The 19,094-nt window shown below is 38.9% G+C and overlaps 1 protein-coding gene across 3 annotated transcripts in view; it reads left to right on the top strand.

Annotated features, from left to right (window-relative positions):
* The window catches only part of SCAF11 (SR-related CTD associated factor 11), a 49,646-nt gene extending 33,847 nt beyond the window's left edge, over window positions 1-15,799 (top strand). For 2 of the 3 annotated variants that reach the window (XM_014871120.2, XM_088165574.1), the window contains exons 10-15: window positions 686-792; window positions 4,552-7,041; window positions 8,992-9,335; window positions 11,767-11,985; window positions 12,424-12,543; window positions 12,913-15,799. In XM_014871120.2, the coding sequence (XP_014726606.1) occupies window positions 686-792; window positions 4,552-7,041; window positions 8,992-9,335; window positions 11,767-11,985; window positions 12,424-12,543; window positions 12,913-13,041 (3,409 nt within the window). In that variant the 3' untranslated portion in view covers window positions 13,042-15,799. The remainder of the gene's footprint in view (window positions 1-685; window positions 793-4,551; window positions 7,042-8,991; window positions 9,336-11,766; window positions 11,986-12,423; window positions 12,544-12,912) is intronic. The other variant, XM_088165575.1, reaches the window with a different exon arrangement.
* The last annotated feature ends 3,295 nt before the right edge of the window (window positions 15,800-19,094 follow it).

Raw genomic sequence — 19,094 nt, 5'->3', positions numbered from 1 at the left:
TAAGGATATTTTTGTGAGTATTAAGCAGAACCATAAAGGTAACTGACTTTAAAATAACACAATAAGAAATTGGTTCTATGATCTTAATTTCACTAAATATCTCTTTGCTCTCTTTGATATAAAAACAAAGACAAAAGTTAAAATAGCAAGTGAAGAGCTTTTTGATTATAATAAAAATTTGCATCTAGGATTGAAATAATAAATTTAAATTTATTACATTTACATTTTCTTAGGAGAAGTTTCATTCCAACTCAATAATGCAAAAATGATAATGCAAAAATTGTTGATCTCTAACTAAACTCTGGTTTTGCCCAAGGTTTGCTGAGGGAGTCTGAATAAGTATATATTTCTTTTGTTTCTAGGAAGAAAAAAAAAAAAAAGGAGCGTTTTTAAAATTCTCATGTAGGCTATTACTGTTCTATGTTTGGCTTTATAGAAAGCCAGATGTATATTGCTTTAACATAACATACCTTCTTCAAATAGTTTTAATAGATTAGGCAGTAAAATTAACCTGAAATTAAATATGACAAGGAAAGCTTTGGTCACTGTCGCTTGGTGTTTCTCTTTCAGCTGAAGTGGAAAGGGTTGTAGTTGCGTAATGTGTTTTGGTTTTGTGCATTGTTTCCAAGACTTGCTGCAAACAGCTAAAACAACTTATGTTACTGCTTTTGCTTTTACTTTGCAGTGTTCCTTTAATATCTTATGGAGCTGAAGCTGAGACCTTTCTCCTCACTTCTTCTGCAGTGGTTGAAAGAGTTCTTCCAACAAATACCAGGCCTTTGGAAAACTTGGGTAAACTTTTTTTTTGTAAGTTTTATTTATAGCTCATGTGGAGTATTGTTAAAATATGATTATCAGAAATCAAACAGAGTTAGTTACACTTAATGGGGGAAAAAATGTGTTTTGATGCAGTTTGGTGCTATTTCAGTTAGCTACTTTATTTCTGAAATTGGAATACAGAGCATGAATCATCTGCCCCAAAGCTGGTATAACTTTTTATATTTAAGATTAAAATAATATGCATTTATGTAATTTAATTCCATTTCTAATTGCAACATTTTTTGTGTTCTTCTTTCTTCACTTCCCATTGTTCAAGGATAAATCTTATTTTGATGCATTATGAATGGCATATTTCAGAGGTATATTGTGCAATGTGAGGAACAAACTTTTCTGGCAGAGAAGAGCATTAGTCAGGAAGCAGTGAAATATATGGATCTCTTTCAGTTTGTTTACAAGCTCTACAGGGCAAAACCTTGCAAAAGTACTGGAGCTCCATGGTCTGTCAGGAAAGCAGCAGAAGACAAGACATGGAAGGAATTGCCTTCCTCCAGTTACTTTTACAGCCTGTCTCCCTACTCAGCAAGAATGTAGTTTCATTTCCAAAAAGCTGCACAAGGTCAAAGAAGTGGAAACAAAGAAGTCCCATATTTTAAGGCTAGAGTTAATACCTTCTTTGAATTGGGAATCACACCACTTTCACTTGTCTAGTAGGCAAAGAGATAGGACAGATTTGGGTCTCCTGGCAGACGAAAATTATGTGGAAGTAAATTGCTGGAAGGAATTAAGTAGTAGCAGAATTATGAAAAAGTTGCATTCATATTTTTTATTATTTTTAAAGGTATGTATTTCACCTCCACATTTCCAAGTGAAAAATGGATAGGTTGCTTCCTCAGTTTGGCACTGCAATCTAACTGATCCTTAACTATTTTGCTTCTAGCAGTATACATGTTAGCTCATACCTCTTGATTTCTCTGTCTACCATTTTACTTCTCTAGTCAGATTTTTTTGTTAGGATGCACCAGAGGCATTAAAAAATTATATTTAGAGCAGAATTTTGTCAGTTGTCCTGATTAGAATTTTGATACTTGTACTGTGGACAAAGACTGAATTTTAAGATTAGTGCCAACATACTACAGTCATTTAAGATTCAGAGTTTTAAGTCATCTTCACATTTTATTTAAATACTTTATATTGATAAGGAGCATGCAGGAAGTAAGAGTCTTAGAATTTCCTAGTAAAACCAGGAGATGGTGGATATAAAGATGTCCCTTGAGAATTTTAGTCACATTCTATTGAGTGAGTGTTCCTTCCTCATTCAGTTTTTATATAGCATCTGAGTAAAAGGGCAACATACATAAGAAAAGGTAAAGACAAAGGTGAAGAGAAACCTAATCCAAATACTGTTAGAGATATATGGCAAATATATGTATAAAAAGACACTGACCTTTTAAAAAGGTGGAAAAAAGGAGAATTAAGAAAATAGATGCATTTAAAAAAAGATGCAGACTGGTTCTTACATTTCTTACTAAATTGTGCCTGAAAGATCATAGCATAAGCGCTTTTTGCTTTCTTCATACAGTCCTCTCAACTTCTGGTCACACATAAGTATACAGTTTTGCATCAGAGTAACAGCTGACAGTAGCTTCAACGATTGTACAAGGAGGCATACAAATATCAGTGATGACTATATAATTGTAGTGTCTAAATCATCCCTGTAGCTGCTGCAGTTTCAGTAGTCTGTTACTGTTAAATAGCCTTTTTTACTAACTTGACCTGAAAACGCTTTAGTGAATCTACAAATACCACTATGATTTATGCTGGCGTTATGCAGTTTTCGTGTGATTAAAATATTTTTTCAATGGAGTCGGTGAATTGAAATGCCTTTTATCTGGTCCAAGTCCAAAGCTTGTGAAGCTTTTCTGTTAAAATTTTACAAGTAATAGGGCATGCTAAAAAGGGGTTTGTGCTTCACATGTAGATTTTGAATCTGCTAGAAAAATAACTTGCCTTCTAATTCTGTCCAGGTTCCCACATTCCACTTATATTCTGCTGAGATTTTTTTAATTATTGCAAGATGATTTCTTCTCCCTTGAAGAAAATTATCACAGATAATAAAATTTGAAATGTCATATAACATCTGACTTGATTTCCTGGCTATTGTAATAGGTTTGAAGACATAATTAGTCTGAGACAGCCACCTGTTGCTGAGTAAGTGCTGCTTAACCACTGTAAAGTCACTTCGTAACAAAATGATTAGTGAGACTGGTAAGAGTAGATACCTGAAATAGTGTCAGTCACCTGAAATTCCCTTGGAAGTTCTTTACCATCATGTTATTTTCTTTTAACTACATTATGCCTTCTATACAGTTGATGTTGGTTTTCTTTTTCTCAAGTGGTTATTTGATCATTGGCTGTACAAAACCCAGAACCACTACTTTTCTTTTCATGCTCAGGCAAATTATTGTGTGTTTGCAAGGAAGGTCAAAGGATGCAATTATAGTCCTGTGCTCTTTTAAAGACTAGCGAGGTGGTTATGGAATCAATTCTCTGAGATGATTGTTTGCATTTAATACAGTGAGGTTTTTTGTTCTGGTAACAAAGTAGTAAGTGGTAGAAAGAGGCTTTTTTGCTGTTACTTACTTTTCTTATTCCAGTCTTACTTTTATAAAATCTGTTTGTGAATATATTAGACAAATATTTTAGTGTAGCAGAAGCATGGGAAATAATACACAGAGTTAAAATCGTGTGTTTGTGATGTGAGAGATTCATTAGAAAATCCATAGCAATTAATCTTTCTTAGTTAGTTTGCACTATTCGTGTATGAAATTGAAGCTGTAAAAGAATTCATTTGAGTACCTCCTTCTTGATGCTTTCTGAAACCTACACAAAGTGTGAAACAAGTTAATGGACATACCAAGAAATTAATTTAGTTCTGAAGTATTGCATTCGAGTATATTTACTTAATTATCATTAATCTTTAATTCCTGAGCTGTGCACCAGCAGGTTTCATAGGTACTGACATTGCAATCTTCCCTTTGCAGGGGAGTATAACCCTTAGCTTCCCTGCCAAGACTTGTTGAATGGTAGATGGCATGAAATAAATTAGTGCAGTATCAACACAAGAGCTGAGCTGCTTGCTAGGTGTGCCTTAGTCATTCTTCGCAGAGCTTTTGTTTTTTTGATGCACTGTAGGATGCACGCTGTAGGTGCTGCAGGCACTTTGGGTGTCTTGTGGCAGAGTTTAAGTTCAATTTGCCCTACAATTGGTGAATAAGTTTGCACTGTCATTGCTGTGTCTGATCAACTGCTGTGTGTGATCATCCACAGCAGATGCCATTGGAAAATGTCCCTTTCTCTAGTACTGAGCTTCACTATCAACAGGCCTGTGTTATGGAGTGAGAGGAAATGCTATGTTCTAACAGTGTTGTGTGGTTAATTCATTACTTTTCTAACAGCTTAAATACTGACTATCTTTGAGCAGCCGTGTCAATAACAGTTTCACTGTGCATGCTATCACTGTCCATGTAGCCATGCCAGCACTGCTAAAGTGTGTGTTCAGATGTCTGATGTGTCACTTTACCTTGTTTCTGTTCTGTAAAACAACCAGTTTCACTTAAAAAAAGAAAAAAAAAGCTGTGGCAATATTTCATACTTAATCTTAAATTGTGTTATTTGAGGATATCTGTTACACTGCAGAAGGCCCTTTTATGTTCTTAAATATGTTCAGATAAATGGTTATTATCAAATCTTAATGTCTTCTGTTGTTATTAGAATCTTTAGGCAAAGGATATGCTGTTGCATGTACCCAAGAAGGAGAAGAGAAAAAGGAAGCTTCTGGTTCATCTGGCACTAGAGGAAATAGGAGGAAATCAGTTACTACTACTCCTACAAGAAGGTCTGCACGAAACAGCAAGAATGAGGCTCTCAGTCAGTCTCGAAGCTCCCCTCGATCTAGCAGTTCTGCTTGCAGTGCCCCTGATAGCAATAACCCATCTCTGAATAAAACTCATTCAGAAGCAGAGAATGCTCCTCCAAAACGCAAGTCTAAAAGAGCAGTTAAACAACAAACACCTGCAGTTAAAAAGAAACTGAGAAGTTCTGCACGTTCTGAAAGATTTCCCTGCAGCTCAGTGGAAGATGATGACATTGCTGAGCCTGAAGCAGTCCTAACTTTAGATGAAGACCACCAGTTGGATAATGAAAGCAATAATGCAAGCCTCTCACAGAAGGATAATCTAGAAATGGAATCTGCTAATGGATTGGAAAGCTGTATTGAGCATGCAGAAATTGAGGAAACTACAGGAGAATGTGACAGAGATGAAAATACTTCAGGCAGTGCAGATGTAAGTTTTTCTTTCCAAGAACCCCCAATACTAACTATAGGAAGTGAAAGTCAGGAATTTGAAGCAAAAAATGTTACTGAAATAAATGTAGATCTTGCTAATCAGGACAATTGTGAAAATACTCTTGAACAAGTGGAAACAGTAGCTAGTCCCAAAGATGATGTATGCGACCATGCAACTTCTGAAAAAGTAGATCAGACATCATGTAGTCCTCAAAAAGAATTAATGGAGAACATAGAAACTTTGACTAAAGTAGATCAACCCATAGCTAGTCCAGAAAATGAATTGTTGGAACATCTGGAACCTTTGGGAAAAGATCAGCCATTAGAGATCCCCAGAAGTGAATTGCCTGAGCATCCTGAAGACATGGAAATAGATAATTCTGAGACTGAACTGAAACCAGTAGAAGACTGTGCAAAACCTGTTCAAGATGAAGAACCAGCTCCATTAGTACACAGTGTTTCTGTGGACAGTACATCAGAACAACCCTTGAAAGAGAATACCATTTCAGAAAGTGAAGAGGATGGAATTTCAGAGTCGCACCCAGTAAATGCTGAACATAAACATTTTGATGAAGATAACAATGAAGTGATACCAATGGACTGTGATTCATTTTGCAGTGACCAGAATGAACCTAAGATTGAGCATTTACCACCACCTGAAAGTACAGAGCAAGGAGAAGTGAACTCCTTACAGTGTGATGTGGGAAACTCTGTATCAGGTTCTGATGAAAAAGATGAAACTGTTCTTCAAGAAAGAGAGTGCCAGCCAGAGCTCAAAAAAGAGAAAAAGGTTCGAACTAGAAGATCTAGATTTCACTCTCCATCGACAACTTGGTCTCCTTCTGGGAGAGAGGGCAGGAAATCTCAATCACCATCCCCTAAAAGGGAGACAGCTGGAGACAGGAGCTCACGATCACCCAAGAAGGTACCTGTGAGAGAAGGAAGGAGATCCTTATCTTGTTCTCCAAAGAGAGACGCATTCAGAGATGAGAAAAAAACACCACCTCGATCTCCCCAAAGGGAAACTGTCAGGGAAAGCAGGAGATCATCTTCTCGATCAGGAACTAAGGATTCATCTCCAAGGCGAAAATCTAGGTCTCGAAGCAGTGATAGAGATAATCAAAGAAGAGATCGCGACAGAGAAAGAAGAAATAGGAGGCGGTCTAGGTCACAGTCACGCTCTAGATCAAGATCACGATCTAGGACTAGAAATAAAGGTTCTTCATTCTCTAGAAATGAGAGGGAAAGTCATTCACCTCGATGGAAAGAGAGATGGGCAAATGACAGCTGGAGGAGTTCCAGAGGAAATGATCGATACAGGAGAAGTGATCAAGAGAAACAAAATGAAAATATTAAAAAAGAGAAGGATATTAATACAGAAAAAAATGATGATCAATGTTCCTCAGATAAGCAGAAGAATGATTGTCCAGACTGGGTAATGGAGAGGATAAACTCTGTTCCTGAAGTCAGGAACAGAGAAAGAGAAAAACCACACTGGGAAGAGGGCAGGCATGATAATGCAGGACAGTCTTGGAATAAAAACTTTGGTTCAGGTTGGATTCCGAATCGAGGGAGAGGTCAACGTGGCCGAGGTGGCCGTGGCCGAAGCGGTTTCATGTATGGAGACCAGAGTGAAAATCACTGGCAAAACAGAAAACCTCTCTCAGGGAACTCAGATGGTTCTGGGAATGAAGCTTCAAGGTTCTCAGAACAGCAGCCATACAAGCGTAAGAATGAACAAGAGTATTCATTCGATACACCTGCTGACAGGTCTGGGTGGACTTCTGCATCCAGCTGGGCTGTGAGGAAGACTTTGCCTGCTGATGTGCAGAATTATTATTCGAGAAGGGGACGCAATTCATCAAGCCCACAGTCTGGATGGGGAATGAGACAAGAAGAGGAGACGCCTGAACAAGGTAATAATGGTTTTGAAATATAATAGCTTAGTCACAGATGCAGTAGCTGAGCAAAATCCTGTCACGTTGTCCTGTGAGCTGATCTGCTGATTAGCTCTTTAGGAAATAATTTGGGGTGAATCCGTAGTCTTTTTGCAATATGGAGGGGTAAAGGTGTGGAGTTTGGTGATTTCTTATATTTTGATGGCTTCTTGGTTTTGCGTAAAGTCTAAGTTCGGGTTTAAGGACTGTGCGTGTGAAGAGTGATGCTGAAGTAAATTGATTTGGCTGAAGAGAAAGCATATCTTCATGGTTACTTTTAGCATCTGCACAACTTAAAAAAGGCTAATTCATTTCAAAAAGACATGAATCTGTGTGTGCAGACCCACATGGCTGATTTTAGAGATGGCAAGGCAGCATGTTGATGTTTATCTTGCTCCTAGATAAGCACAGTCCTGTTCAACTACTTTTAAAAAAACTAAGGTAATTTGTAAGTACAAAACCAGTGCTTTTACTGTATTTTAGTATTAAAATTCCTCTAAAATGCCAATATAAATCTAAATCTGGTTTTGAGGGGTTTTTATATTTACAAGACAGCTGCCCTGACAGAAATAAACTTTTCAGTAGAAAGTAAGTTAACTGAACTGTGGATGAGATTGATTCTGAATAGTTAGGAAATCAGCCACAGATTAATAATGCCCTGATTAATAATCTTTAAAGATAGATGTGAAATGATTTCAAGAACTATGAAATCCATTTCTGAAGACAACGACACTTGTACTCTTGCACTCTCTCCATGTTTTGCCTTTCATTTTATCCATTTTAATTCCATATGCCAGCAGTTTTCTCCCTCTTCTGAGAGATAACTGCGTCAGTGGCTTCCTAGTTTTGAGGCAACATTGTCAGCCTTCTGCCTGATGCAGGGAAAACTTACCAGACTTGTAACTGAAAGTATTCTGTGATTCAAAAACTTTCATATAGTTCAGGAGCAGTGAATTCAGCTGAGAATAGTACAACAGTCTATCATAACTGGATAAAACAGGCTAGGTTGCCATCATGGCATGGTCCTTCAGGGCAACCTGCTTTTGCTGACCCTGCTTGAGCAGGGAGGCTGGACCAGAGAGTCTCAATAGGTTCCTTCCAACCTCATTGATTCTGTTATCCTATTATCTTTAAAAATGAGGATTTGGACTGACATGTAAGGCCTTAGATTGTGAACCCTGTGAATTAGATGACCAGGTGGCTCAAGGAAGAGATTCTAAGGAAGGACATCTAAATTGTAGTCTATCAGTCATTTCTCCAAACTAATTTCTTGACTTCTGTAAGGCTTGCTGCTTGTGTCAAGATTTTAACTTTTTTGGCCTCTGAAGAGAAGATGGGATATCAAAGTAATTTATTTAAGAAGCGCTACCTGCTACCCCAAGAGGTTATTTTTACTTCTAGGTTTTACCTGTTGTACCATTATAGGATTTTTGAACAACTCTTTCCAAATATGAATATCTCTTAAATGGTTTGAGGATGACTTATTGCTCAGTGTGAAAAATCCCAGCAGAGTATTTCTGTAATTTCCAGAATTGTACAATGAGTGTGTGTGAATCAGGCAAAGGGGAACAGAGACTTGCTGATATGGTAATATGTGACTAACCTTCTGCAATGGCAGAAATGGGTAAATTATGTTGTCTTCCTGCTCTTTGGTGAAAAATTTCAGTTCAATTGTATTAGGGGAACAAGCAGAGAAAACAAATACAAAATACAGGCTTTCATAGTAACCTGAACTTTTTAAACATGGAAGCTAGTGTTTGGTTTCATGGCATGTATAGTGGTGAGTGCTGTGCAATATATTGAAAATACTCAGATTATAGAAAGCTTTTTGGTAATTCATCCTTAATTAAGAGTTTAGACATCTAGCTCCCCTTTTGTTTTATGAAGTACGGAATTTCTTCTTGCTATGTCTGGTTTTTGTTTTGGCAGATCCAAACATCAAAGACCAAGGCAACCAGCAAGGTGATGGTTCTCAGTTACCAATAAATATGATGCAGCAACAAATGAATGTAATGCCACAAGTGAATGCACAGCACCAACCTATGAATATCTTCCCGTACCCAGTGGGTGTCCATCCTCCTTTGATGAATATGCAACGAAATCCTTTCAGCATCCACCCTCCAATGCCCATGCATCTCCCTACCGGAGTGCCTCTCATACAGGTAGCTGCTCCCACAAATATTTCTCAGGGATTACCTCCGCCTCCACCTCCACCCCCACCATCTCAGCAAGTCAACTACATTGCTTCACAGCAAGATGGAAAACAATTGCAGGTATGCTTTATCAGAAACCATGCCAAGAACAGTGGTGAAATAATACCAGTTAAGGATTCTTTATCTTGAATTCCATAGATTTATACTTGCAGTTTCTTTCTCTCTTGTCTGTTTTCTTCCACCCCGCACCAAATTTGAAGTGGAAGCATCCATGAGCATATGGGTTATTCAGAGACTATAGCTTTTAAATAATAACAACATACAACATCATAACTGGGTTTCTGTGGTAATGGAATGCTGAAAAATGTCATCAGTGTTGTCCATTATCTTTTTTATCCTGGAAGTGACCTGCTTCCAAAACTAAATTTTCCGCTTCCAAACCTGATTTTTAAGCATTTTAGGATATGCTTGAATCCCCTTTCAGCAGCATGTAGGAAGTGATCTAAACTTCTGTGTTGCAGTTCTTATCCCATGGTGGTCTATTGGCAGAGGAATATTGCCAAGTGCTGCATGGCACCCATTTGTTCCACACTTCCATTCTCCACCTGTCACCTATCTCAGTGGCTTCCCCTCACACACATTTTTTATTCGGTTTCATCTTTTGAACCTTTTTATTAATAATTTTTGAGGCTCTTTGATGTTTTTTACTTCTCCCTTCTTACCTGATTCTCCTGGTTTTGCATGCCCTGTTTGAGACCTAACTCCCACTTTATTTCTCCAGTTTCAAAAAGACTGCCATGCTTAGGGCAGGTCAGACCGTCTTTTTATGACTCTCTCAAGATATCTTTAAAACAACTATTGTGTATGTGAGCTCCTCCTGTAGCAAGCTGTTTATATTAAGAGCTTTTATATCAAGGAAAGGAATATGAACAACTTGGAGGAGAAGCCATGGCCCTGCAAGAAGATGTAATGCTGCGTTTATGATAAGTAAAGGGCTCTTCAGGAGTTGACTGGGGCTTGTGCTTTTCTTTTGCTGTTGCCTGTTCTAACCTAAACCACTTTCCCCTACATTCCAGGTTGAAAAAATGAACAAATGATTTCTAACCCTCTGTTTTCATGCATCATTTCTAAACATCTGAAGTGAATTGATAAATGGCCTACATTGTTCTCACTTTTCACTGCTGTCATCTGTTCATATTCATTAACTTGGAACAAGGAGAGTTGAATGCTGTGGGAAATACTGAGTGGGGTTACAGGCCATATGAAATAATACGCCAGCAAGGTACTGCTGGAACTAAAATCTTGGTAGATTCCTTTTAGGTTTATCTAATGCCTCCTGTCTTAATAAAAATATTTTCACAATTGCAAATCCAGTAGATTTAACCTCCAAAAATAACATAGGACATAGGCTATGCTAATAGAATAAAAGAATTCAAAGCTCTGAAATGAGTATCTAGTGCAGCAATAAATATGTTTCTGTAAAAACTGTGTATTGCTGCAAAATGCACTTACTGGTTGTAAAGCCCATGTTTCACTTGTTGCTCTTACCTGCTTTTGTGGACTGGTGTCCATGAACCTGAATGCTCTTGCAGCTGCTGGTGCTTATTTTTTTGAGCTTTCATTTGACAACCCCTCAGTGGTAGCACAATAGAAATGACTGAATACTGCAGGACACCACCTGTCCTTCCTGTTGAAAGGAAAATGAAGAGAGCACACTGGTGAGGGTTAGCACACTGATTATAACAGCTCCATTTCTCTGTCCTTTCCAAAGAGCTCAGATTCCTGTTTCATTATTTTCCATCTAGATAAATGTAGATGTGATGGCCTGCAAAAAAGCTGTGTTTAGTGTAGCCTGCCAGAAACATGTCAGGAGAATGTTCTGAGCTTTTGCTAAAAATGGGCTCTATCTGAAGTCTGAAGGCTACCTAATTTCTCAGTTCCAAAGTATGTACAGTGCCTTTTGGTGATGGGAAATGGCTAGAAAATGGATTTTCCTGAAAAACAGATCCTGGTACTTCAGCCAGCATTTCATCTCTTGCTTGTGTATTTATATTTGCAAGTTCAAGCTGATAACAAACATGAAAATAGATGTTTTCAAGCAGCATCACTAGGATGCAGGAATGCAAGTGTTGCTTTGGGTGCCGTTTGCATGTGTGTTTAGGTGCTGATTTTTTTTAGAAAATGTTTTAGCCCTGTTTAGCCCTGTTTTGTAAATCAGATTGATTCTGCAGCCATAAATTTCCTTCCCCCTGTACTAACACCCTCTGTGCCTGTTGGCAGGGTATTTTATTACTGGGATCAGAGCTAGAATATGGCAGCCATTGTGGTGACATGAAAGATGCTTTACTTCTCAAGCTTTTCTTTCTGTTTTTGTCTTTGAGTACATCTAATGTAATGTGTTTGCCTTCCATAATAATGGGCAGTGTGGAAATTAGGTAATGAACCAAAGCATGCAGTATTTGTTCTCTTTCTAGACCAGCTGAGACTCCTAGAAAGGCACACTGCCATACAGAAGAATGATGTATTAACTACTGATAACTTTTTAAAACAGGGTATTCCAAATGCTTCTCATGTAAGTAACAGCATGAGTGCTCCATCTTTGCCTGCTTCAGCAGCAGTCCTGGGAAACATGGGAACAGTTCAGGGACCAAATTCGGGTAATGCAACATCATCAGGTCACATGAAGAGCTCTAATGCAGCTGTAAAACTGGGAGAAAGCAAAGCAAATGTAACAGTGGAGGCCAGTGCGGATAGCTCGAAGAAGGACCAGGCAAGTTCAAAGTTCAGCATATATTTATATATACACTGTTTATATATTTACATTAAAATACATAAATTTTGATTTTGATATAAATGCATTTTGATGTACTAAAAATAGCAGGTTATGACAATACCCCTTCAGTGTAATATACTCCATGCCATCATGTATGTAATATTTTTGTGGCAGTCATAGGACACATTAGCCTCTGACTCTTTTTAATGTAGTCTTCTTTAAAGCAGCATTATTATGAATATTACTAGAATTAGTGTAGGAAAACGTTCTGTTCTTGGCAGAACACAGGCAGCTCCCATGAGAGCTAAAATGTGTGTGTGAGGGGGGTAGTTTTCTAATCTTCTGTAGCAACCTTTTTCCTGTAAAGTTTTAACTTGTGATTGATAAAGATACGTAGGCAGTGAAATATAATGCTCAAGTCTGATTTCTCTTCAGAAATTGTTAATTCAAGAAAAAGCAGCACAAGAGGTCAAGCTTGCAATTAAACCTTTCTACCAAAACAAAGATATCACTAAGGAGGAATACAAAGAAATTGTGCGGAAAGCTGTAGATAAAGTAAGTTGGTCCGGTAATCCAAGCTGCACACATTTCACCTCGGGCAAGCTTTGGGGTGGGTTTCTTGTTTTTGTGGGAACAGCTCACAGTTGCTGGAAAGGGGGAAGAGGGAAAATGAAAAATACCTTTTTTCTTTCTCCATTCACAAGAGCTTTCTTTGGCTTCTCAGAACAGAACCTGGTTATTGTGTGGAAGAGTTGAATGAGAATTCAGAAATATTTGAGAAGCAACCAGAAAGTATTAGGAGTTTTAAAATATGTTTTGCCTGGGATGGAAGAATCAGAAGTGTCAGAAAATAAATGAATAATGCGGAACTGTGGCAAATCAATAGAAATGTTTGAAACGTTTTTGTTCTTTAAACTGTTGCAGGTTTGTCATAGCAAGAGTGGAGAAGTTAATTCTGCAAAAGTGGCAAATCTAGTGAGAGCGTATGTAGACAAATACAAGCATTCACGGAAGAAAAATCCTGAAGAGGCAGTCTCCTGTGAAAGGAAATAGAATATGTTTTCATTTTTTAGTTTTATTCTATCTGCAAAGTGCAATTTCAATGTGAACTGTTAACTGAAAATTGTACATGACAGTGATTTGAATTTGGTTTTGATAAAATTATTTTTCAAGGTAGTATATAATGTTTTGTTCTAAAGAAATATAGATCTGCAGGGCAACTTCTTTATTCTTTTTTAAAAACAGATTTCTAAAAAGAATAAAGGTGTAAAGAAGAATCATTAGGAATGTACGATTGTGTGGATACTTAGATGTACAGCATTTTGACTTGAATAAGAGAGTGCATTAACTTAGAAACTTCAAGTACGTTGGGTTTGGAACAGGTATGTACAGTACATGTGATCAGTCAGATTAAAGTAAAATTTTTCTTTTGATTTCTCCCTAATTATAGCAAAGATGAAATAATGAATTGCCTTGACAAATATTTTTAGTGTTAACTGGACAGGCTGAATGCAGGGGTCACAATGTGTATATTAAAAAAGCACATAGAGTTGTCTGAACACAACTGTTTAAATTTCAGAAAGAAAAGTCATAAACAGTAAAACGTGGTACCCAAAAGCATGGGTGCTGCACAGCTGTTGTAACACCAAATAAAAATTATGCTGCTTGGTATTGTTTGTGATGGTTTTTCAGTTTGTTTCAAGGTGGTGGGATAGTTTGAATAATTTTTATGTGTTGAAAGCCCTCAATCACCACTCTGATAACCTCAGTTCAGGTTGTGCCCTTAGGCTAGCAGGAAACTACTAAAGCTAGATGTTCAGAAACAGAAAAGTTTCTTCTTCAAGTAAAATCAAGAAATCTGGAATTTATCCAGGTTAGGTTCCTAGTTGACCAGAGACTGCCAGTTGTGCTAGTCTCAGGGGTATAATACTTTTCCCCATTAATTAGAGACTGTGGCATGAATCACCAGACTGGTATTGGTGAGCCTGTGCCATTGGAAGCTAAGTATCTTCCTGCTTCCCTGAGCACTAGAGAGAGGTTGTTTGAGGTACTACAAGCATTCTGAAAACAGCTGTAGGGTCACTGAATGTGCCTGGGGAAAGCTTACACCTCAGGCAAAACCGTTTTTACTGAGGCAGCAGTAGGGAGGGTTGCTGGAATACTGAGATCACTGTGTGTTCCTTAGAGAAAGAACAGCTTGAGATCCTTCTCAAAGAAGCCTTACTCTGATTTGTCTCCTTACTCTGACACAATGCTATTGAAATCTCGTCACCAGCCCTCCAGTCCTGTTGTTCTGTCACAGCCTTTGGTGTTGGTTCAGCCTGCCTTCTGCACCAGCCCAAGGCCTCCTGGCCAAGAACCAGGAATAAAACATTTTACCAGAAAGCATCAGTTGAGTTTTCTGAGAAATTATCTCTTTGTAGCCAGTAGTTCCCAAATTACCTGGTTTTGGCAGAAAACAGTCCCACCCTCTAGGTAACTTTTGCAGAAGCCTGAGGATGACATAAGGGATACCAACCCCTGCTGTACATGTGTGGTGTAAAGAGAGAGGTGTAAAAAACGTGATGTTTGTCACAATAGTTGATTGCTTGGTTTTAACTATAACTTTCTGCAGACTTAATGAAGCATTTGACTGTCTATATTTATTTTTGTGTGCCTAAATACAAATACTATATAAATTAGAAACAGATATAGTACATTTTCTACAGTCAAGTCAGGTTTTAGACTTTTCAATATGCTCAGTTTTACACTATGATAGCAATTTGTAAGATCTCTTGAACTATTTTAAGCTAAAATTGGTTAGCACTTTTTGAAAAACGTAGCAAATTGCTATGTGTATCTTGGTTTATCACGCCATGTGTACTTATTACATTTTCCTTCTCTGAACTTTTGGATTTTATTCACTTTTTATATCTTTTTCTAGTCTATACAGTTGAGCCTTGCTATAAAGCTCCTTTCAGGAGTCTGACAGTAGTTTCAAGGGGTCTTTTTCCTCTTTTGGAAGAGAGATGGAAATTGGGGAAGGTGGAAAAAAACAAGGGAGGATTTGAACTGGGAGAATGGAGGGGTCATCTTGTTTCTTGTTTTGCAGCTCCTGGGTAGAAGAGAAGCTGTCACTGGCTGCCACGTTGTTGGGGCAGTGACTATAGTGATGCTCCACTGTATTTCAAAACCTAATGAAGAATAGCAGATAGAGTAGCATGTGCTCAGTAACTTTATTTTTTACAATTAAATACTTCAGAATTTATCAGCAAATATGCAGTTTGTTACAGTTTCTATATAGAATTAAAGAAATGCATTGCCTTAATCTGTAGACTCTGCTCCTGTTTCTCCCAAGAAGCAGCGAGGTCTCTGCTGGTGCGGCTGCCTGAGAAGGGGAGTACAGCAACCTCGGAGTCTTGGTTGTGTTCCAGTAGGGTGAAAGGTGTATTTCTATTTATTGAAACACCTTCTACTGCAAAGTCCCAACATGCACCAGCACTGAGGGCAGAGGTGGGGAGCTGATCCCCCTTGCTGCCTCCAGGGTAGTGGTGATTCCTTCAATCCAAACTGCCTTGTGGGAAGCAATTACAAAAGTGTACCTTCTGTGAATTTATGCAAATCGAAAGGGTTTTCCTTGCACCCCTTCCCCTTTCTCACTGTGCATGCTGCTTGAATGTCTCATCCTAAAGATAGACTTTATGAGCACAGTGGCTGTCCAAAGTCCACAGTACTTTGTATGTAGGCTGAAGTGCTGTCTACTGAAAAAAATAAAATTTAGTTTTGTGTAGTGTTTAACAGTTTCTAATAAATTCTTTTCTCTCAGCTGGCACTGTTTGGTTTTAAATGACTCTGGCTCAAGTGATGTGGTTTGGAAAGCAAGGTAGTTCCTGTTGCTTCTGTTGCACATGCATTAATCTTCTTGTCCTGTGTTGTCTGGGTGCCCCCTCCTTTACATCTCATTTGTTTTAAGTTAGTCTTCACCCTGCCGTGCCAGTCTGCAGGTACTCCAAGCTAATCAAAACAAATGCAGGTGGCAAAGAGTCCATTCACCCTGGGACTTGCAAAACATCGAGGGGTTTAGGGCGCGAGTGGAATACTGCTGCGGGAAGCCAACAGGGCAGGATTCAAACCCCTGGGCATGCCCTGCATGCCGACCAAAGCAGGGAGCAGCTTTACTGAAATACCCTTGGGGGATTGTAGTGCAGGAGAGCTGGCATGCCTTGGCAACAGAATTCGAGGAATCCCTTTGCTTCCAAGAGTTACCTCCACTGTACCTTCATGAGGTAACTCCATAGGTAAGGTTGACATGGGTGTGAGTTATAGTTAAGGAGCTATGCTGGCAACATTTTTCATTATTACTACACCTTACAATATTCACATTGATCAATACTTGGTAAACAGCAGAGACAACAATGAGGACAATAACGTATATCACCAATTTCAGTAATTAAAGAGTATTAATTAGATGCAGCAGGTTTAAAAATAATGGAGTGTCTATGAATTCTTTTTTTTTTAAGTTTCTAATCATTAGGTTCATAAGAAAACCACTAAGAGCACAAGTAACTGCTCTAATAGAAGGAGAAGCACAGCCTGGGATCTGGATCTGGAACTTGACTCTTCCATTATCACTCACAACTCCCAGACTCACCCATCAACAGTAACGCTTGACCTGATCTTCAGTGTCTCGCACTGTGCAATAAGTACAGGGGCTGACAGCAATAAAGTCAATGCCCATTACACATGGTAAACATTCAAACCCGGAGTGTAATCCAACACAAGCTACTGCAGGAGCCAAACAAGAAATTTTGGTAGCAGATTGTCATATAATCGGTCCTAAAGTTTTGAAGTAATTTAAAACCCACTGAGTTTATTATGAGGAGCATCCATCAGAAATAGCCAGGCATTACTTGATCCTTTGGTGCAGTAGCAAGCACGATGATAGACAATAATTCATGGAAGTCAGAGTTCACTGTAAAGTCCAGAGCCTTTTACAAAAACTCAGGATTTTTGAGGACTAGGAATGTAGCTTACATATGGTCTTGTGTAAATCTGGAATTGCAGGGCTTTTCCTAGAGGACTACTTAAACAAGTATTTCTAATAACAATAGAGTGATACTTGGTAGTGGGGAAATACAACACACACCTTCCGTACAGCGCAGGCACTGCAGTTATGTGGGCTGGTGTGAGGGATTTTTGATGTGCTATGGGTCAACTACGAGTTTAGTTGCAGGTCAGTTGCCAAAAACTTCACAGGAGCCCACGAAGGGCAGCAGGAAAACTGGAATGAGGGTGCAAGCCCCTGTTCTAGAGAATGTGTTTCATAACTTGTGATTCACCATGTAATTCTGTTGTAAACAATAAAAACGCAAAAGAGTATCCTGCCCAAAGGTCAGGACAACCAGACATCAGTGTAGAAGAAAAATTTACTGTTTGTCAGGACAACAACTTTCCTGTGGATATGCAGGTTCAAAATCCCTTAAGAATAAAACCTACATCTCCACTCAGATTGCAGTTTGCAGGAAATCCACCTTAGACTAGCTGTCCAACAGCCACCTAACATCACAGCATGAGACAGAGTTTACTGTGGTTCACCTTTATGAGATTTTTGTTACTCTAATATTGCATTTCTATTCACCTGCTGTAAATCAGCTTTTTTCAAAGCTATGGGCTCAGATTGCTCTCTAGTTATCTTTACCATTCAGGAAGAAGCCAAGACCCAAGTGACGATTCTCACACAAACGTGAAAAACAGCAGGCTTCTAACTCCAAGATGGCTTTGAAGTAACAGTAATTTAAGAAGATACTGCCATCTCACCGCAAACAAACTGGTGATAACTTTACTCATTAGAATCAACTTTGAACTGTCTTGCCACTTGAAAATGATTCATGAATTCAAATCCTTCTGTGAAATCACCTTCATTCATTCCATTAGGGGAACCATCCAGCTCCAGGCAGTTGCTCTACCCCTGCAGAGCTGCAGCCCCACACGCTGCAGGTGCATCCTCTGCCATGCAGGACACCGTGCAACGTTTTGGCTCCCTCAGCTCGCTGCACACTCTGCAGCTTGCACACACATCCCCTGACCCAGCATGCCAAGGGACGTCAGCACTGGGGCTCTCTGCAGCCACTCATGCAAGGAATTCTACCAGAAGTACCTGGTAGAAAGGGCAGAGGAGGAAGACAATGGGATGAATACGCATGCCTGCAGATTTTGCACGTCAGCAGCTCTTGGGCGGTGATGGGAATTGAACTCACACCTCACTACATGCTCTGGGGCTTCTCCCTCCAGGTTACCCTCATTAAAGTTTGAAACTAGCAAGAAATGAGAACAATGTATTTTTAATAGTAATAAAATGATTCAAATCCAGGATGGGCTTTTGCCCCAGATTGTAGGCAGGCAGGCAGTAATTAACACCAAAGGCTGTGCAGTTCAGCCCTGCCACCGGGCTCTGTGCAGGGAACACCAGGAACTGCATCATCAAGCACAGCTGAGCATAAAGTAATGGAAAAAAGAGCTGATGTAGAGGTGATCAACTGCAGCACATTTCCTCCTTCCAGGCAAAGGGTGCTGCAATAGCTTTTAGTGGAATTAGACCACAGGCCAGTAAGTGCTGTGTTACTGTGCTGACAACTTCACAATCCTGGAGGAATAATGTTTACTTTGGCAAGAGATGCTTTTAGCATCCTTACTATGCTGCAAAACACTTTGAAAGAAGAAATATTAACTGTAGATACAAGAAAATTCCTCATTTAAAAAAATACAGCTAACCTGGAATCGGTGTAATAGTTCTGCTTTGGTTTTTGTCCCCAAAAGAAATGTATACTCTTCTCCAAGAAGATGCTGTAGAGCCAAGCCACAACAAAGATTCTTTATGACTGTTCTCCAGTGAGATGATGCCCACTGGAGAGCATAGAACATTTCCCATCAGTTGTAATGGGCAGTGGTAACACCGAAGTAATCTATAATAAAGAAAACACATATAAGAGAAATTTTGCAATTACCTGTTTCAGAAACATCTGTAAGGGCTGTATGCTGTGTATTGTGTAATATGAAATGCACGTTTCCAGTTGCTCCCTCCCCTCAAGGAGCTTCCAAAAACTGGATTTGTCAGGGACTTGGAGCTG

Source organism: Sturnus vulgaris, chromosome 5 (genome assembly GCF_052056855.1).
Source record: "Sturnus vulgaris isolate bStuVul1 chromosome 5, bStuVul1.hap1, whole genome shotgun sequence".
NCBI classification, from domain to species: Eukaryota; Metazoa; Chordata; class Aves; order Passeriformes; family Sturnidae; genus Sturnus; species Sturnus vulgaris.
The sequence above is the reverse complement of the archived record's forward strand: the minus strand, read 5'-3'. Positions and strand labels throughout refer to the sequence as shown.